The following is a 22,259-nucleotide window of genomic DNA, read 5'->3' as shown; positions in this document are numbered from 1 at the left end:
GCCACTTGCTTGATTTCATTAAGTCTGTTCCCAGCTGCTTGGTATCAGGTAGTTCTTGGAACCTGGCAGGAGGTTTTCTCCAGGAAAAGTCTGAAAGTCAGCAAGTTTTAGTTTGCCTCCTACCAGCTTCCTTTGTAAAAAAAAAAAAAAAAAAAAGGGGACAGGGGAGGGTTGTCGTTTACAAAAAGTTTTTGCAAGTGAAAATTTTAAAAGTTGATTAGAAAACTGGAGAAGTAGAGAAAAGGTTTTAAAGCCAATGTTAATATATAAATCATTTGCTTAAAAGAAAGACATTTATCACATAAAACATCTGGTTAATCAATTTTTATTAAATCCCTAAAAACCCCGCACACTTAAAATGGGGTTGGGGTTGGGGGGGGGGGGGGGCTGCATTTCTTTGTTTCTCTTCTCAAGTTTACACACTTCTAATTGTTTCCCAGAAGAAAATATTTTATCCAGGAAAGTTTTAAGAGTGTCAGCCAAAAAATGCTAAAATGCTTCCCCCTTTGAATGTCTGGACGAATGCATGTGGAGGGGTGGATGGAGTCAAAACCAGTTCAGCAAATAAAGCTTCAAACTTGGAGTGATGTTATTAAACTGGAAGCCCTGAGTGTGGACATCCCCCAACCCTTCATTTTCTAAATCATGTCCCGCTGTTCCAGTCAAAGCAAAGGGTGAAAATCCACATAATCCAAACCAGCATGGTGAAGTGAGAATAATAGGTGAGGAAGGAGGAGGAAAGCAAGTGGCAGCACTGCACAAACAAACTGTTGTGAATACTCCTCGCCATGGACAGGAGTGGCCACAGAAGGGGATACTGCCTTCCTTTTTCTTCGCCCTACACTTCCCACATTTAATAAAGCAATCTTCATTAAATTACAAAAGTGTGTCCTGCGAAATTTTAGCACAAAGCAGAGCTGTACGGGTAGAGACAGTAATGTGGCAACAGGGAGATGAGCAAGTGCTCCTTGCTGCCACCACACCCACCGTCAGGGTTGCCTTAACCACAAACTATTCTCCGCTAGGTCCAGGCTCATTGGAAAACAACCGTGTCTCTCAACAGTTCACTGCTTACTCACTCTGCATCAAATTAAAGATGAGATTTGAAAAAAAGAAAAAGAAAAACACATCTCGGGGTGCGGGTAAAGCAGTCCCAGCCCTCTGGAGGCCAGCGGGTTCTTTGTGCAAGAGACTCTCCGCTCCTGGCTGCCAAAGTCAGTTCCCGGAGCGCGACCAGGGTGCCACGGCCTCCGTCCCGGGGTAGGGTGGGTGGGCGAGCGCAGTCTGATGCTCTTTTGCTCCGGGTTTCTGCCTCCGGGCGGACGGTGTAGGCGCTGCGATGCAGGCTGCAGCTAGCAGAGCGCGAAGGTGCAAAGTTACGCGAACACCAGCGCCAGGAGGAGACTGGAGCGCGCGAGAGGCAAACGTGCGCCCTCTGCCTGCTGCCTGGGATCTGCTGGCACTGGGAGAGCACGGCGTCCTTCTTAACACCTGGACCCTTCTTACCCGGGCGTCAGGAAGACGCCAGAGTCCGTGCGCCTTGGACGGGTCTGGCAGGTCCTGACCTGAGGAATAGACTTTGATTCAGGATCTACCATCGTCCTGCCGCCTTTTACATTGCTGTCAGCTAGGCTTTTCAGTTTGATGTTTGGAAGTGCTGTGTCTCTTTTCCATCCGTTTTCATGGGTTCACCAGGTGACAGCCAAGGGAAGGAGATATTCTGCAAGGTTCGCTGCAGGATTGAGAAAGCATCTCGTACTGGGTGCGCTTGGTTGAGACTCACAGGAGTTGCCTCATACGCCCTGTTGTCCAGCTTGCTGATTTCTAACACTATCCCTTTACTATTTCTTCATCTTTTGGACATTCAACTCTTTTGGTGTCGCTAGACTCAAATGAAGAAATTTATTTTTTAGAAAAATTTTCTTTAAAACTACCTGCTAATGCCACCTGTTAGGCCCCTAGTAATTGCTGAGAGGGTGTCCGTAAACTTTGCCCCTGTGCATATTCAAAAGTTGTCTGTGTTCTCCCAAAACCCGTGTGTGACTGATACAGTTTTATTAAAACAGGATTTTTCCTCTTCCAATATTGGGAGTAAACAGGGAATGGACCAGAGAGGGTTTTGGGAGCTGTGCTATCGATATAGGTTGGTGGTTGGATGATCCTGATGCTCTGTGGCTGTGTTAGAACTTCAGTGTTTTTCATAAAAGATGGTATTGTTAAATCCTGTAGACTTCAAGACTAATATATCCTCAGTACCATGTTCAACATTGAGAAAATAATTGTTCATCGTTCTGCTGGCAAACAGATTTTTCCCGTACATTATCATTCATGACTTACTGAACCTCATTTCATCGTTAAAGTAGCCCTAAAATAGGTAATGTGACATTTCCCATTGTTAAACTGAGGAAACTGAGAAAAATGGATCCTAATAAAGTAGTAACTAAGCCAAGCCCTCTCTCTTGTCTTTGTCTTTTGATTTTAACCTCACATGTTTTCTTCTAGACACAAACGCCTATGAACTAGGGAGGCATCCTTGTCAGGAAAAGCACTAGCTTCTCAACCTTAATCCCAGTGACTGTACTAATGTGTCTTCTGACTTTGCAAGGATAACTTAGAAACAATCAGAAATTTGTAGTGAAAAATTGAAGGAAACCATAAAAATGAGAGTACTTTGGAACTGTAAAGTGGTTCCACTCCTAAGTTATGATTATCTGCATGGGTGGGGAACCCACTAAGAAACTAAGTTAAAGAAATTTGATGTAGACAGAAGAGCAGATAAAAATATCTGTGATGACTTTTCTTCACACGTTCTTTCCTCTGTGCTCCTTTCCTGACACTCAAACCCTCCTTTCCTCACCCTGGAGAGAAGATTCTGTCAAGAATTCCATACATACAGATAGTGAGGAAATTGTCAATATAACCAGAGTGTGATTATTTAGGGTTATGTGTAATAAAAATGAAGTGTTAATTAACAATTGGAATTGTCTTAAAGGTCAGTAATAGAAAATAGAACTTGGTCCAAAAAGTAGACTTTAGTCTCTGTGGAAATTTCCCCCCACTTAAACTACAATTTTTAAATTACTTAAGATGAGAAAATAAATTTTAGTGATTTAGCTCTTCTTTCATAAAAACACTTGTATTCTATTTAACTGTAGCCATTGAGAAAAGGTAGCTAAAACAGGCTTTTGAAAGGTAGCAAATTAAGTTGGGGGCAATTATATTTTTCATGTGGGTATTTCAGCACATATGTTTTGGATTAATTGCTGCAATAAATTCTGTTAACCTGGCAAAGAGCAAAAATAGCATATTGATGACATCAGGCTTCCAAAGCAGAAAGCAGCTTTTAGTATCTTGCTTTCTTCACTGAAACATAAAAAAAAGAAAAAAAGAAAAAAGACTAATGTGTTATCCGTTATGTTCCCAAAGAGTTAGACAGTCTTTCAAGCTATTGGCATGTTTTCTATGAACAAAAGTGAAGAATTAGCAACAAACTTTTTCCCCTTACTTCCAGAGAATTCATGTCAATTACTCATTTTCCTATTACCTGATTTTTTATATTCATATTTGTTACTCATTTCCCTATTATTTGATTTTTTTTTATATTTATCTTTGGGTTTTCAGAACTCTCTCACATCAAGGCAAATGTAAACTGACTTTAAAGACTCCAAACTGAGCTGTCTTCCCTTTTAAGACAAAAATCTTGACTGATTACATAGCAGGGCCTCAAAAGCACTTGCGCAAATAGATAATTGTAGGTTAATTTTATTACCGAGAGGTTTATTTAGTCAATATCAAAACTGTTTCTTCTTGCTTTTTTAATGCATTCATTTTGAGAAGGTTAATGTATGTTTTTTTCAATTAATAGTTAAGAAAAATAGATGAATAAGCTCTACAGCTCCAGTAAGTGTAAACTGCCTCATATAAGGCTTTAAAATCTTACTTTTTGCCTCTGATAAAGTTGATTGATTTCCAATCAACAGGAAATTGTAACATTTCCTATCTACGTCAGATTGACCAAGGGAAACACAGAGTAGCTTGTTAGTAGTCAACATACATTTATTTCCTGATTTTCAAACCCAATGTAGCAATTGATAAAACTGTTTAGCTTTTAAAGGGATATATTCTTTCATTGCATATGATGGCAGTCTTCACACTGAGGGAAAGTCTGGGAAGCTAATTTGCAATGTCTTCCATATGGATTATCTAACTAATCCTCTGGGTAGGCAAAACACCACTAACAGGAAAAGTCCATTTGCAGCACTGTGTGGTGTGTTATATCACCAATAGTATTGTCCTCTTACAAAACTGAGCTATTCCCAAACTGTAAGCAAAATTGTATGAATAAATATATACCTTTTGACCTCTCTATGGCATAAAATTTTATTTTTTTGAATTATAAACATGTGGTATGAAAAAAAAACCAAAAACATTGATTTATTTGTCACTATCTAATCTTGTTCATTTTCCCCAACTGTCCTCTAATCATCTATACTATTCAAAGGTGGCAAAAAGGCTAGCGTTATATACAAATCCCCCTCAAATAAGTCACAGTTGATCATGGTAGATTTTGCTTTTTTACAGAATAAAAGAACTGGCAGCATCATAGAAAAGCAGAACTAGAATTAAAGTAGATTGTTACTCTTTTATGAAATCTATAAACACCACCAAATCTAGTAACTGCCAAATATTGGAAATATTTTCAAAGAGGCAGTAAAAAGGAATTCGTATTTTTCTCTTGGTTTGCTTTTACTATCTGGTTTACCGTAGATAAGTTAATACTCATTTACATTAGATAACTCAAAAAGATAAACTTAGAGATTTTATTATAGTGTTCTTGACACTTCTGATCTAAATTATGATTTGATTGTCCTTGTTCTCTGAAAAAGAAATTTCCACGTGTAATTGTAGTATTTCTTGTGACTAAACTAGTTAATCTATGCTTAACAATGGTGTTTCTTTCTATATTTTCAGATACAAATGCTTATCTTTGACATTTGTACATTGAATAAGGAAAATTTTTCTTACCTTTGAAAGTGATGTTCTAAATCATACTAAAAGTTTTAATATTCCCACAAAAAATATAAAATGAGAGGAAGAAAACTAAAAAGATATAAAATTAGTAATGTTTCTTTAAGTTTTTCTTTCCAAAGGTGATCCTTTGGAAATTAACTCAGCATTTTTTTTTTTTTTTTTTTTTTTTTTTAATGTTTGGCCAGGTTTGTAGTAGGTTTACTACCCTAACCCTATTAGTGAAAACTTTGGAACTCTAAATGTAATGACAAAGACACACGTTTAAGAATCATTAAAACGAGTCAAGAAAAAGGTTGATATATAACTAATTTCGTATTACAAATTAATAAGTCATCTTTCATATTATAATAATTTATTGTTTGTGTTTGTTTATTTATCAAACTGTTTACCTGAGGATTAGTTACCCACTGGAGTTTGAAAAAAAAAATATGCTAGGGACTGGAATGCTCTGTGCTTTTGAAGATGTCAAATTCAATGGGATAAATGAATCTAAAATGAATACTTACATAAAAATTGTTATAGATATGAGAATTATGAAAAATATGATATGAATCTTTGGTGGAGAAGGCAATTTAAGTCCCAGAACAGAGTCCCTGAGAGACAGGGAGAATTTTTTTAAGGTAAAAGATAATAATAAATTCCTAAAAACAAGGAGTAGAAGATTAACTGATTTGCTTAAGTTCATGTGCTGGGCATAATTTTAACCCAGATTATTTTTAACTGCATGTAACTTTAAAAATAATTTAAATGAATATATAACAAAGACATATTTTTAAGCATGTCCAAAATAACTAAATATTCAGAAACAGTCCTTATTAAGCACATACCTAAACTGATGTAAATTCTGTGTGAGTGCATGTGAATATATTGGAAACACACGGGACTGAATATCAAAATAGAACCATCACCAAATAAAAACTTCTGGCCGGGCGCGGTGGCTCAAGCCTGTAATCCCAGCACTTTGGGAGGCCGAGACGGGCGGATCATGAGGTCAGGAGATCGAGACCATCCTGGCTAACACGGTGAAACCCCGTCTCTACTAAAAATACAAGAAAATTAGCCAGGCGAGGTGGCGGCGCCTGTGGTCCCAGCTACTCGGGAGGCTGAGGCAGGAGAATGGCGGGAACCCGGGGGGGCGGAGCTTGCAGTGAGCCGAGATCGCGCCACTGCACTCCAGCCTGGGCGACAGAGCAAGACTCCGCGTCAAAAAAAAAAAAAAAAAAAAAAAACTTCTGTAGGTGCTATTCCTATTATGATTACACTACCCCAAAATACCTCACTGGTCTTTATTTGCATTCTACCATCTCTTTCATCAATAAAGTAAAAGTTTTCTGACTATTCCAGTGCGGAGGTTGATGCTTTCCATTGACACCATGCTCCTAAGATGTAAGGGAAAAGACTAGTGTTTTGAAATAAACTGCTAAGAATGTGGTACCATATTTGATCCTTTGTGGACCGTTATAAAGACCCAAAAACAAACCTTGAAGAGTTTGTTTATGTGTGTGTGCCTATGTTTGTAGATGTCAGTGAAATTTGTATTGTCACGATCAGAATAAATGATACACATGAGATTTTAGATAATCCAGATATTCTGCAGAATATGATGAAGTCAAAGCTTTATTCTGATTGTAGTTTTCCAGAAATTTGTTTAATCAGGAAACCAATTTCTTCTACAGTGGGGTTCTTTCAAAACAAATACATGTGTACGTATATGCACATGTGTGTTTGAGGATGCCAAAATATCCAGAGGATGTTTTTAAATTTAAACTTACTTTTGTCTCATCATTACATTCTTTGTTTCCTATGCTAGAATTTTGAATCTTTATATCCAAGGGACTTCTAGGAACAATTTTATTTCTAAAGGAAATATTATATTACAGTTATTCTGTAAGCCAATTTTCTTCTTCTATTTTCACAGCCAACAGTCAAACTCCGGCTGAATAGAGAGAGAGCCTGTACTATCTGGATGTCGATATTCTACATTTTATGATAATACGATTTTTTTAATACCAAGATAGACTGATTTTATGGGGTGAAGGCAAAATGCATATGCTGTAGTTTAAACTGCTATTTCCCTTAATGACTATTTGTATTTCATAATTGAGTAATATGTTTTCATTTTTCACTTTTTAATCTTTCAAAAAGGTGTCCCTGAATTGGATGTAAACAAGTCATTCTATTACTTCTGGAACACTTTAAAAAGCAAAACTGTGAAAAATAAAATGCTGTTTACATAATAATGTCCTAGTTTTAGAAACTTACATTTTGGGAGATGCATTTTACTTGTCTGAATGATTCATAATATCAGTTAACAATGGAGAGAAACAAAGAGCTGTTATTTAAGTCAGGCTGTTAGTGTACTAAAAATTCACTGGCAGTAGAGGATCACAACTGATTTATGTGAAAGGATTATTTTGTTATAAGAACACATTTCCTACTGATATCTTGATACCTGTTTGTTCCATAATAGTTTTGATATCCATATGACCTTTATATTTCTCTGATTAAAAGAGGAAAAATGAAAATTTTAATACATTATAAACAGCATAGGATTGACATTTACTAAAGTGTCCAAGTTTCTAGTAGAATTTTGTTCTGCGTTATTTCCTGAGTCACTCTAGTTATAAAAACACAGACTCATCTTACTGTGAGACTCTGTTTTGATTCCAAGGAGTTCCCCCTACTGTTGGCAAAGACTGAGATGAGACAGCTAATTACAATTTCTTCCATAACTAAGATCTTGATAGAAATAAATCCAAAATTATTGCCCAGGAGAAAAAGCTAATGAGAAAGAGTAAGTTAAGGGCAGAAATCTTCTTATATCACATAAACAGGTTGTTAAAATACCACCTGACAAAAAAGGTTTTTCATAACAATGTTTAACATGGCAGCATTTAAAAAATTATTACATCAGCTAGGCGCGGTGGCTCACGCCTGTAATCCCTGCACTTTGAGAGGCCGAGGCAGGTGGATCACAAGGTCAGGAGATCAAGACCATCCTGACTAATGCGGGGAAACCCGTCTCTACTAAAAATACAAAAACAAAATTAGCCGGGCGTGGTGGCAGGCACCTGTAGTCCCAGCTACTCGGGAGGTTGAGGCAGGAGAATGGCGTGAACCTGGGAGGTGGAGCTGGCAGTGAGCCGAGATCATCCACTGCACTCCAGCCTGGGCGACAGAGTGAGACTCCATCTCAAACAAACAACAACAAAAAATTACATTCTAATTTTAGCTGTTCATTTGATAAAAATTGCATAAATTAAAATTTCTGTGATAGAAAATGCTGCTAAATTTAACACAGTTTACAGGAACTTTTATCTGCACACACTTGAGGCATAATAGTTGACTTCGTTTATAGTACAATATTTTTATAATGTTTTATCTGTGAAATAAAATACTAATTAGATCTATTAAAATATTTTGGCTGGTCGCGGTGACTCACGCCTGTAATCCCGGCACTTTGGGAGGCCAAGGCGTACAGATCACGAAGTCAAGAGATCGAGGCCATCCTGGCCAACATAGTGAAACCCCGTCTCTACTGAAAGTACAAAAATTAGCTGGGCGTGGTGGCCCATGCCTGTAATCACAATTACTCAGGAGGCTGAGGCAGGAGAATCGCTTGAATCCAGGAGGCAGAAGTTGCGGTGAGCCAAGTTTGTGCCACTGCACTCTAGCCTGGCGACACAGGGGAGACCCTGTCTCAAAACTAATAATAATAATAATAAATAAAATAAAAAAAGAATAATAATGCTTGGGTAGAAAGAAAATAAATACAAACAGGAAGTCCACAGGAACAGTTAAATTAAGAATATGCAAGCGCAGTAGATAAAAGTTGTTGCAATACAGAAGTACATCAGAAAAACTATCTTCTCTAAACTTCTCAATGTCATACCCTGGTGCATACAGTAAAACAGAAAAGCTGAGTTTTGGTGAATCCTATCATAAAATATTTGTTGATTTCTTAATTCTGTATTATGTTTGACCAGAGAACTACACAGAGAATTATAACACTGAGAAAAAAAATTTATTTCTTTCTGTATCATTTTCTTCAATTTGTGACATTTAAATATATTTAGAAGCAGACTGAAGAGCTCTGTGTAGTCCTGTAACCTAGAGCAAAGTTATTCTGCTTATTATAACAGAAAGTGATGAAAATGATAAAGATAAGTATTTGTGAAATGAGGCTGGGACAATTACAGTGATGGTGTGCATAGAAAGAAACTGTCATTACTCTTTAGTAAAAACAAGATGTAATCAAAGGATGGGCTTATTTTCTATTGTAGTGGTTTTATAGTTATTTGTACTTGGCCATAAAAGTCCCTTATAACTGAAGGTTTTACAAGAAAACTTGTGCATTATTATATGAGTTTGAAATTCTTTAGCCATTAAAGCCTACTGTTCACCTTGAAATGATTGTTTAATAATTATTTATAACTCAGTTTCATAAAATGCAACTACAGCATTACCACAAAGCCTATGGGTATATTATTAGATAATTGGAAAGATCTGCTTCAGTACAAAGCTGTGGCATTTAATCTTAAAAACCTTTTAGAACTATCTGCATGTTTGTAGCACTTAAAAATCTTTCAAGGTGTGAATATTAGTTTCATTCTCAGTCTTTCTAAGTGGACAAGTAGCCACTATGAATCAGAATTTATAAATGTCCTTTAAAAATCTTTATGTGTTAATAATTCTCTAAAAATCAAAACTCCAGAAACTTGTACATTTTTAATCTGCCCTCACTAACTGGGAACCTTTGTTTCAAGCCCTTATTTTAGTAACTGAGAACTTGAAAAAAAAAAAAAAAAAAATCTTAGTTTGTTCCTTTTACTAAGAAGAAAAGATGATGTAAATTATTGGAATAGGCAATTCTTTTTGACACTGCCAATACTAATGAGCAATTTTACTAGGAGTGGACTTTTGATTGAGTCTCTCCATTGTGATAGAGGACAGGATAGGAAGAGAGAGGATGGCTCTGGGAATCTCAATCCCACAATCCAACAGAGGGGGAGATGGAACAGCAGAAATCAGTGGCAGAAATGACGTCCAGGTTTCCTCCTTTCCCTAAGTACTTATTACCAATTTGAGCCAATTTGCTCTATACTTTGTTCCTTTTTTTGTTTGCTTGCTTTGTTTTATTTTGTTTGTTTTTGAGACGGAGCCTCGCTCTGTCTCCCAGGCTGGAGTGCAGTGGCGCGATCTCGGCTCACTGCAAGCTCCGCCCCCGGGGTTCAAGCGATTCTCCTGCCTCAGCCTCCCGAGTAGCTGGGATTACAGGCGTGTGCCGCCACGCAGGCTAATTTTTGTATTTTTAGTAGAGATGAGTTTTCGCCATGTTGGCCAGGCTGGTCTTGAACTCATGAACTCTGGTGATCCGCCAGCCTCGGCCTCCCAAAGTGCTGTACCCGGCACTATACTTTGTTCTTACTTCTTTACTCCATTCTACACCTTCTTATTTACATCAGAAACCACCATTCTTTCTTTCCAGATCTCAGTAACTTAGTGCCCATCTGAAAGCCAAATCAACAGTCCAAGTAAGGATTACCTTCCCCTTCTCATGAATATAAGCCCCTTCTAGTCATACATCTCTATTTAAAAGCAATTAGAGGCAGTAAAACATGTAAAAGAAAAACCTAGAACCATATCCATCGATACGTAAGACGGTGATTTCCAAATTCATTTTTGCCCAGAAAAACTCCACTTATTTATTTACTAACTTAAATAGAATCATGACATTTAAAAACATTTCCAATTTAAATCACTTTCATTAAAAAAGTTAATATATGCCATATAGTTCTTTGAATATAAAATATTCTAAAATTAACAAAATAATGTGTTTTCTGTTACACACCAAAAATATATGGCAATCACATCATTAGAATATGAAATCTGGGAAGGGGTAACTTACAGCTTTGATAAATAACTGGCATGAGATAGCCATTAAAGAATGAAGTCATACATATGTTCCTATCTAGCCTTAAGTAAGTTTTCGTTTTGTCAGATTTTATTGTCTGACAAATAAATTGTCCAGCAATTGAAATAAACTATCCAATTACTAGTGCAATTATAACTCAGTCCACAGTATTATATTTGTACGTCACAACTCATCAGACTATCCTGTCCATCCTAGCGTTTGAAAAGAAATGATCAGGTCTACATATGTTTAGAGAGGGACAGCATTCTAGTAACCAAAGTTCTTGCCTGTATCAGTGTGGGGTTTAAGGTATGTATTGCAATGTTACATTGAGTCAATGTATGCAGATAAATCCCTCACAGATTTACTTTGAAATTCCATTCATTTTCTTTTCTTACCTCAATTATGCTATATACTCAAACTGTTCTATAATGGATCACAGGAGATTTGAGGTTTGTATCCTGGGAGTCCCAATTAAGTAACCATTCACTTTAAAGTACTTAGAATTCTTAGACGGTGTTATTTTTATTTGGGTACAAACAAAAGGGACTTTATAAATCCAAATTATATGCTTTTAAAATGTGTTTTGAAGTTAACTATTCTACTCTACTAGGTCATGTATTTAGGTCATGTAATTGAATTATAAATATAATTCAGAAGTCAAAATGGAACTGTTGTCAAATAATATTAATGTATTAAATTTACAAGAAGGGAGTCTGTACAGCATGTTATAAACTCATGGCGGTTTTAAAGATATTTTTGGTATTTGAACATCACAGCAACATTGCAAGATACTCAGGGTAGATATAATTGATAGACAATAGAATCAGTCAGAAGTAATGCTGCTAATTGTGTTTTTCTCATTTGTGCTAAATGGAGTACACTAAAAATTTAATTTCTGAGTAAATGCAATAAATTTAATTAATCTATACTTACTTTAATTGACTGTATGGTCTAACTTATTTTGGTTTGTTCTCATTTGAGTAGAAACCAAATGCTGATGTGATTAGTCCAGTTCTTTTCCATTGTTCTTATTATCAGAAGAAACTTAAGGATATGGTAGTTCATTAGCTGATAACCTACATTCCAATAAGTAATTTACTAAATAGAGTCTATGTAATAACCACATCTTCTTCTCCTCACTCTGGTTACTAATACTAAGATTAAACTAGTGATTGATTTTAGCATGTGGAGTAACATATAATTATCATTTAGTAATGTGCAATTAGTACCTAAACACAATGATACATTAAGCCATTTAAACCCCCAAGGACACTGCAAATATAATCTAATAATTTATGCATACTGGCAAGCTGATTTCTACTATGCAAATCCCATATAAAGCTCAGAGAGATTAAATGATTGGTATGAAACAACTAACAATTGAACTAGGTATATCTTTTATGAGAATGAATGTTGGTAATATCCTTTAATTTAAAGGTGAGGAAGTATTTTTGTATTTTCAAAAATTTTCTAACACTGATCTGAAATATAATCTATAACATTGATTAATTGGTAGAGGGTTTTTAATTATTTTTCAGAGATAATTGCAATATAATTAAGCATACTGTTAATTTCCAAACTGATATCATGGGAAATAATTCAATTATGGAAATTATACTATGTAATCCATGCAGCGGCTATCTATCTTCTGTTTTAATCTAAATACAGTTACTTCTCATTAGGATTAATTTATTGGGAAAACATTCTTTAATCATTAAGGAATTATAATGTAAAAGGTAAAGTTTATGTTTGTCTTTCACTAGCAAAACTTAAAGAATCAAACTTTGAGAATTGTATTTCTTTTACATTGTAATGATCAAGAGCCTTACTTTTACCCACCTAATGTATTTATCAACTAACCAGGTAATCAAAATTTTAGTACTACCTGAAAATTTAGAAATCTAATGTCTATCAAATATGTAATTAATTTTTCTTAACATTTTATAAGATTAATATTTCCTTTACAAAAAATAGTTGAGATGATTTTTAGTATGTCAAATATGTAATTTATTTTTCTTAACATTTTATAAGATTAATATTTCCTCCACAAAAAATAGTTGAGATGATTTTTAGTATGTCAAATATGTAATTTATTTTTCTTAACATTTTATAAGATTAATATTTCCTCCACAAAAAATAGTTGAAATGATTTTTTAAAGTCTATCAGATATGTAAATTTTCTTTACATTTTAAAAGATTAATGTTTGCTTTGCAAAAAAAAATTACTTGAGATTATTTTTAAAAGAATGGTGCTTTTCATGTATCAGGAAACATTTTGTAAACAACATGAGAACATGTTGTGCAGTGTACGTATTTACATTTTGTTTTGCTGTGTGTATATATGTAACCCCTGAAAATGATTCCTTTCTATTGTGTGTATTGATTTTCATGGTCTGGTTCATGTTAATAATGCATGCTGAGTTTATGTAACCTTCCTTCACATCCTCCATTAGTCAATCATGGAATTTTTTTTCTAATTTAGAAGAAAGATGAGGTAAAATCATAGCTTCCATTATTTAATAGGTCAGATAGACAAAGTGAACCTTTTGTTATTAATTGTATTTGAAGTGCTGTTTTATATTTAATTTTCTAACCCATTACAAATTAATATTCGGTGTGGAAAATAACGTTCCATCTTCTTTTAATAATATATGCAATCATATGCATGTTATGTTTTACTTTTCGTGTACAAACATCGATGAAAAGTCATTAGAACTAGCACGAAGTTCTGAGTAAAACCACTAAAGTCTTTGAGTAAAAATACTCGCTCTGCCGCCCAGGCTGGAGTGCAGTGGCCTGATCTCGGCTCACTGCAAGCTCCGCCTCCCGGGTTCCCGCCATTCTCCTGCCTCAGCCTCCCGAGTAGCTGGGACCACAGGCGCCGCCACCACGCCCGGCTAAGTTTTTTGTATTTTTAGTAGAGACCGGGTTTCATCGTGTTAGCCAGGATGGTTGCGATTTCCTGACCTCGTGATCCACCCGCTTCAGCCTCCCAAAGTGCTGGGATTACAGGCTTGAGCCACGGCGCCCGGCCAAAATAACTACTTTAAATAAGTAAAGCTTTACACAGGTGTTATTATAAAACTTAGTTTTACTTTTATTTCTCCTCAAATTGGTAGTTAAGCTTTTTGTTTGTTACATGTAAGTAAATAATGAATACATTTTTAAAAAATACACATTGCAGAATAATATGTTGAGTATTAGCCAGGGACAATATGAAGGTGCCGTATTAAATATAAATAAACATATATTGATTCACTGTAGCAACATATTTAAGAAATGAATTAATTGTGAAATCATATGCAAATTTATCAAATTTAATATTTTTGAAGGTATTTTGATATGCTAGCATTAATATTGTTTTCTATTTTGCATTTTTATTGTTTCCTCTTTAAATCTGTAATTATTATGTAAGAAATTGTCAGTGTACTGAACATTAACCTATCCTTGTAAATAAATGCGAACAGTTTAAAAGGACACAGAAACTTTTGATCTCTTAACTTTCCCTGTGTATTTTTTGTAACTCCCTTTTTTTATACTAATTATAGACTTACAATGAAAAGGAAGAGTTATGTTTTTTGAGCAATATCAACAACAGACAATGTGAACTCAACAGAAGCAAATAGAAATAATTCACTGTTATTAATTGTGTTTGTGTATTGTGTTTTATTTCAGTCAATCTACTGGATTCAAAAACAATTCAAGGGGAGCTGGGCTGGATCTCTTATCCATCACATGGGGTGAGTTTAATAAACTATCAAAGGGAAACATCATTTTCTCCATTACCTTTCTTAGGGAGCAGATGAATTTATTGTATTCTCTAAAGAGAACTCTTGTACTTCTGGTGACAAATTATATTTATAGGAGTATTCAATATATGGAGTAGCACAGCTTGACATTTGTGTCCAGTGGAGTTACTGAGAATTTTGAACATTTTTTTCTTCTTAATTTATCAATTGCTTGAATGGATTGATTAAATAGTTTAATTATTGTTGGCATCATGTTAATGATTTAAGAGTGACTTTTTTTTTTTTTTTTGATGTGATCAGAATAGGTGAATTAATTAGACTGCCTAAATTTCAGGTGATGTAGAAAGTTTGTATTTGGAGATGGTAATCTCCAAAGTCATAGCTTTAAAATCAACCTCGGTAACTGCTCTTCCAAGTAGGTAGAATTATTGTTCAACATTATAAACCTATATTGTCTTAATTTACTTGTTTAAAATGTCTACAATTTGCCTAGATCAGTTTAAAAATGGGAATATTACTTAGAAAAAATCTGCTGCTGCCTTTAAGTTTTAAACTTTTTATATAGTTTTGGTATTTTATCAATCCAGATACAAATTACAGAGTGTGTAGTATTTTGGTGCTCTAAATGACTATAATGAGCCTTTTCTGGGAGAAAATTTTTCTTTTAGTTTTTCTGAAAAATGGGGGGTGGGGTTACATTTCTCAAACTTTTTTCCCTACACAATTTTGTAATAAATTCCCCAACATACCTTTTTGTTTCTAAGTATAGCTTGTGAAATACGTGAAATATTTTGAAATATTTATCATAGGAACAAGTGTATGTATTCCTGTCCTTCTATGATAGTCATCTTTTCAAGAGATTGTAATTACTTCCATTTCGTATTGGTGTTCAGTCTTTAGAGTTTTGTGCCTAAATATACACAGTTTTATGATAGCACCAGCTTCTTCACCAGCGGATGTTTTCCATCAGAGATACTTCATCTATCTGTCATCTTTGTATCTGCTTCTCTTCCTGACACACCTTGACTTTGACAATATGCCAAAACCTAAAATCAAGCCTTCATTAGTTACTTTAGAGCAGAGAGTATGAAGTAAGCCAGGATTTGGTTTTCCCAGAGGTGTGAAAGGAATCAAATGATTTGGATAAAAGCACAGCCTAGGTTGTCGTAAAGAGTGAATTGAAACTCAAGAATGAGCTGGAAAACTCATTTGAAACTAATCATCTAAAAGTCAAACCTCACCTTAATTTGATTTTAGAAATTTAAATTTTTCATGACTCTTTCAGATAATATACCAGAGAACCTGTTGCCTCAGGATATAAGAAAAGCAAAAACTATAGTAATGTTTAGTTACTATATATTAGTATATAGTATACTATATACCATATATACATACTATATACTATATATACTATATAATATGGTATATATATTACTATATTAGTATCTATAACTAATAGATACATATATGTTTATTTTTTAAAACAAGAAATTATCTTATATTTCACAGCAACAGTCCGGCTGATGTTTTCCTTTAAAGAAGGTATAGTGGTAACACATTTTTATATATTGAGAGTTGGGGGAAATGAATTCCCCCATTGTTAATCTCGTAGATAATGTGATGGGGTAGAGTTGACACTTCTACTTCTAGATCTATGTTGGAGGTAGACAGTGGGGTGTTCTTAGCACCTTGCTGGGTAAAGTGTGACACAGGGACAAACCAGCAACATCAACATGTGGGAGATTATTAGAAATGCAGACTACCAGACCCTTCTCCAGACATTGTGAATCAGAATCTGTATCTCAATAGGTGACTCTTTAGCACATTCAATTTGAAAAACACTCCTCTGGATAAATTACCTCTTCACATTTCCCATCTCTGGCCCAATTTACTATCTCTTTGTTGCCTAGGAATCTCTTATAGCTTCCACAGTCAAAAGTTTTCAGTTTCTTCTTTGGTTTACTGTTGCCTCAGAGATCCCCACTCGGACCCATTGGCTCCTCTTCATTGCTGTCCTCTGTTGATCTTTCAACTGTGATTTTCTTATTTCTGATGCATAAAATAGCCTAAAATGGTTGGTCATTCTCTTCAAGCTTATCATTATTATTTGCAGGGAGAAAAGAGAAACTCCCCAATAGTTCATGAAACTTACAATACCTAAGAACCCCAAAGCTAAAAAAAAGAATAAAATCAAATGATGTGAATTATTGTTCTGTGGTGATATGTAGTGTATATTTCCTTTAAATTTCCCACATATTTTGTTAACCATAATATATATAAGGAAATATATAGTGCAGTTTAGAAAACGTTAGATCAACTGTTTTTTTGGGAAATCGACCAAATTATTAGGTGAAAATACTGTATGGTAAGTTTAGGTTTTGGATTTAATAGCCTGGCATATACAAATATTTGTGCCTCCAGATTCAATTAATTATTTTTATTGCTCTCATTTTTAACACGGCAAGGATAGATTAGTTTTGTGGTGGTATTGTTTTTAAAGGAAATAGATACTTATAACAATTGTGATATCCTTGCTGAAAGGTTTTTCATAAAATAAAAAGACAAGTAATAGCTGGAAATGGACTTTGAGTTTGTTATTTTTCAGATTAATTAAATAATAACTGGCAGTGCATCTGACTGGAGGATAACTAAAATATGACTGTAAACTTAAGGGGAAAAATCATAATAACAATATTATACCATATTAAATCACTGCAAATTCTCACTCTTGATTTAGGGTAGTGGTTCTTAACAGTTTGAGCGAGTAGGGAATTTTTATTTTATCTCGGGGGGATATTTGGCAATGTTTGAAGACTTTTGTCACAACTGGGGAAAGGAGGCACTTTTACATTTAGTAGGGGAGACCAGTGGTACTGCCAAATACCTTACAATAAACATGGCAGCCTCTAAAAAGAAGATTGATCTGGTCTAAAATGGCAGTGCCTAAGTTCAGAAACTCTTACTTGGGGGATTAATAATAGCATTCCATCAGGAACTGTCCTTAACTAAGGAGATCTGGGAGACCGCCAGCTCCTTCTCTAACTTCCAATCATGTTCTCATCAGAAGCTCTGAATTCCAAATCTGTTGAAATATAAATTTTAAAAAATAAATCAGTGATTCATTTCAAACTTAAAATGAATCTTTCATGGAATGCTTGTATCACCTGAGCTATTAAAAAATTAATATATTTGGAGGAAAATGGCCAAGAGTCACTCATTCCTTCATATAATTTGTTTTCTTTTTCTATTCTTTCTTTTCCTCCAAAGATGTATTCATACATGAAACTTTGCAATTTGCCTAGGTAATTTTCTTGGGAGTAGTATTTCTCTCTCCATTTTTAAATGGTGCTTCATATCTTAGAGAAAACCTTGTAGGGAAATATGATACTACATATATTATTAGGCCTTGGACCAATTCTCCAAATAAATATCTGGGAGTAAATTTAATGAAACTTTAATTTTCTCTAAATGAAGGTCATGAAAATAATACTCAAATTTGTAAACTGAAATTATTTATGGAGGTCATGAATAGCAATTCATTTTTCAATGGAAGAGTTTTATTTGTCACTCATATTATCTGGCATTATATTTGGTGCCTTTAGCAAAGCAGACAGAAGCAGTTACCTTCTCTGGGCCTATAAACTATGAATTATAATATGATATTTGAATCCAGGACTTAATTTTATTCAGAAATTTGGGTAAATAATTCAATAGTTCTAATATTAATATTTGATTTTGAGAATAATCAACACATATCAAAGCTTCTATATATTGTTAGGTTACAGCTTAGAAAAACAGTCTTTTGCTTACACATGACTCTTAAATTGATTGTACTTAAACTGATCGATGATTGATTGATTGATTGATAGTGTTAATCTACCATGTAAACTTTCTTAGACTACATATCATTACATAAATTCATTGGAGGAGAGATCCAAGGAAGGTCGAGCTACACAGTTTTCATTTAGTATAGTATTGATATCCTGATTAACTAGTACAAAGAAATTATAAGCTATGACTCAATTAAGGAAACTCCAATAAGAAGAGGGTGAGGACTGGTAGGGTTCAGGAAGTGTAGAAAAAGCACTGTCTGCAACAAGTAATATATATTTGTGGAAAATAGAGGTATCAGAATTAGTAATTGTGGAATTAAGGTTTCTTTAGATATTTATTGATGTCTTAGCAGTGAACGTGCACTTAAATGAAAACACTCTTTTGGCAAATAGAGAGCTTGCTGATTGCCCACCCAATATCTGGATTCTCTTTGCTGATGGAAGAAACATCGATATTGTTCAAGTTTTCACTCTCCCAGGTGTTACTGGAAAATGGCCCTTCTGCGACTCTGTGGGTTTAATGTTGATTCATCTGAGAACTAATCATGACCATGATAGTTATTTTGGCAGGGATTGGTTGAAGCAAGTGTAAGTAAAGCCAATGATGCTGGTGCAGAATTCTAGTGATTTCTAGGAAAGGTTTTCCTCCTGATAGAGAGATAGGGAGAGACCCAGCATTTCCTCTGTTTGGACTTGTTCTATAAAGGCTCTGGGTCTGCAGCAGCTGCATTTCTCTCAGGACTAGAAAGGCAGAGCCCAGTGAGCATAAGAGAAACCAGCATGGAACCTTGTTATCACTGAACCACTGAATTACGTGAAATAATGCCTCTTCTTTGTTATTTAAGCCACTCTTAGTATTTTTCATGCTTTCAAATGAAAGGCATCCTGATAGGATGGAATGTTTTATCTTTGCTCAAATATTCTAATTTCTAAATGGAGGCTATCATTGTGTATTACAGTGTCATATATATTTTCCAGATTGTCTTTTTTGGTACTTTAGTAAGATGTCAAAAATAATAGAGTAGTAAAACAGGTTAAGCACATTGGTTAGAATTGAGGCATCTGCATTTCCATTCTATCTCTACCCCTTATTATATAATCAGATGTAAGCCAATTAATCAAAAACTGACCAGGTGGCTCACACCTGTAATCCCAGGGCTTTGAGAGCCTAAGGTAGGAGAATCACTTGAGATCAGGGCTTCAAGATCAGCCTGGGCAAACAGCAAGAACACCCTATCTCCAATAAATACATAAACACATAGAAATTAGCCTGGAGTTGTGGCATTCACCTGTAGTTGTAACTCTTCAGGGGGCTGAGGTGGGAGGATCACTTGAGCCCAAGAGTTCCAGGCTGCAGTGGGTTATGACTGAGCCACTGCACTCTAGCCTGGATGACGGAGCCAGACTCTGTCTCTCAAAAGGAATTTTTTTTTAATCTTGAAAAAACATTTGTTTTCACCTCTAAAAAAAGGAATTAGAGTAATTCCTATGTCATATCACTTTAGAGCAAATGAGATTTGAGCATAAGTATATATATGTGTATATATAATACATGTGAAAGAGCTATATAAATGTCATTTCTTATTCTAAGACAAGCTTTGAGGTTCTCCCACTTTAATTCAAACTCTTTTGCTAAATTCATTTACATGTCTCCATAAACCTCAATCTACACTCGAGGTCTTGAATTTGTATTTAGGAGAAGGAAAGTTGACAGTGTTGTGTGAAGTCTCAGCAGGCACCTCTTCTCAATTCAGAGTCCAATACATTGCCTCTGATGCCACTTCGTTTTTATTCCATCTAATCTGCACAGACTGAAGTTCACATACAATCTTGCTGCAAAAGGAATTGCGGTTTTGGACCGTGAATTTAAATCATTATTACTAGGCTCGAACACATCTTTATTAGTCAAAATAGGAACCATTACAATCATCACATTTTTGCCAACGAAAAATAAGTTTGTTTATTCCTGTAGAATAAAAATTCATGCTTCGGGATTCGATGAACTCTTGGAAAGCATTTTCTGCCTCCTGCTAGTTGTGGAAGCGATTTCCCTGCAAAAGGTTCTCGAGATGCTTGAAGAAGTGGTAGTCAGTTGGCGAGAGGTCAGGTGAATATGATAGATGAGGCAAAACTTTGTAGCTCAATTTGTTCAACTTTTGAAGCATTGTTTGTGCAGCGTGTCATGGGGCATTGTCGTGGACAAGAATTGGACCCTTTCTGTTGACCGATGCCAGCTGCAGGAATTGCAGTTTCCGATGCCTCTCATCAATTTGCTGAGCATACTTCTCAGAAGTAATGGCTTCACCGGGATTCAGAAAGCTGTAGTGGATCGAAACAGCAGCAGACCACCAAACAATGACCATCACTTTTTCGATGCAAGTTTGGCTTTGGAAAGTGCTTTGGAGCTTCTTCTTGGTCCAGCCACTGAGATGCTCGTCACCAGTTGTATAAAATCCACTTTTTGTCGCACGTTACAGTCTGATCGATAAATGGTTCATTTTTGCGGAGAATAAGAAAATGACGCTTGAAAACAACTTTTTTTTCTTTTTTTTTTCTTTTTTTTAACTTTCTCTCCGCTCATGAGGCACCCATTTATCAAGTTTTTTCACCTTTCCAATTTACTTCAAATGCCGAAGGACCACAGAATGGTCAGCATTGAGTTCTTCAGCAACCTCTTGTGTAGTTGTAAGAGGATCAGCTTTGATGATGACTCTCAGTTGGTCCTTGTCAACTTCCAAGGACAGGTCACTACGCTCCTCATCTTCAAGGCCCTTGTTTCCTGTGCGAAACTTCTTGAACCACCACTGCACTGTACCTTCATTAGCAGTTCTGAGCCAAATGCGTTGTTGGTGTTGTGAGTTGTCTCCAATGCTTTACAATCCACTTTGAACATCAATAAGAACATCGCTCGAATTTGCTTTTTGTCTAACATCATTTCCATAGTCTAAAATACATATAAAAAACAGCAAATAATAAGTCATTACCAAAAACAAAACGAGAAATGCACATTAAAATGATGTATAACATATTTCACACTTAATTCAGAACGTATTCCAGTATCAAATGGCAAATTTCAACAATGCAAACACTGCAATTACTTTTGCATCAGCTTAATAATTGAGGCAGTTAAAACATAGTAATTTGGTATGTAGTTTATTTGTAACTTTTAGTGATGAGAATATTCTCAAATATTGATATTTCAGATTTCAGGTCAAATGTTACTTCTTCATGGAGACCTTTTCACAAGCCACCCTCCTGCCCCACCATCTCCTAAATGACCCTCACCCCATCCCTAGTGTATAACACCTGATAAGCTCATCTACCTCCTTACGCATGTCCTTTGTTGTATATCCACAGCTTACAATTATACATTAATGCAATCATTCGATTGATCTTTATTTCAGCCAGGAAACTCTGGCTTTCACAGGAAAGCTCTGTGAGGCCAATCCTCATTTCACGAAATTCTCCCTTAACTCTTAGCATTTACAGTTTCTATATTAATTGCCCATGAATTAAAATTATTAAATGAATAATAAAAGCTTTGCCAATTAAGAAAGCTGACATCGATTTTTGTTTTGTTTTGTTTTTTGAAAATAATTTGATAATTTAGACTATATTACTTGAAACAATGTCTTTTAGAGATTTCATTGTCTCTTTTAATGGCATAAAATTAAGTACAATTCTTATATATAAACGCATATATCTTCTATAATCTATAATATATCTATA

At 35.1% G+C, this 22,259-nt stretch overlaps 1 protein-coding gene across 4 annotated transcripts in view; it reads left to right on the top strand.

Annotated features, from left to right (window-relative positions):
- LOC105477414 (EPH receptor A3) overlaps positions 1-22,259 on the top strand; it is a 357,860-nt gene that overhangs the window by 5,762 nt on the left and 329,839 nt on the right. For all 4 annotated transcript variants that reach the window (XM_071092556.1, XM_071092557.1, XM_071092555.1 and 1 more), the window contains exon 2: positions 14,624-14,688. In XM_071092556.1, coding sequence (XP_070948657.1) covers positions 14,624-14,688 — 65 coding nt within the window. The remainder of the gene's footprint in view (positions 1-14,623; positions 14,689-22,259) is intronic.

This window comes from Macaca nemestrina, chromosome 2 (assembly GCF_043159975.1).
Source record: "Macaca nemestrina isolate mMacNem1 chromosome 2, mMacNem.hap1, whole genome shotgun sequence".
Classification (NCBI taxonomy): domain Eukaryota; kingdom Metazoa; phylum Chordata; class Mammalia; order Primates; family Cercopithecidae; genus Macaca; species Macaca nemestrina.
Note: the sequence above shows the minus strand (reverse complement) of the source record. Positions and strands in the feature narration are given on the sequence as shown.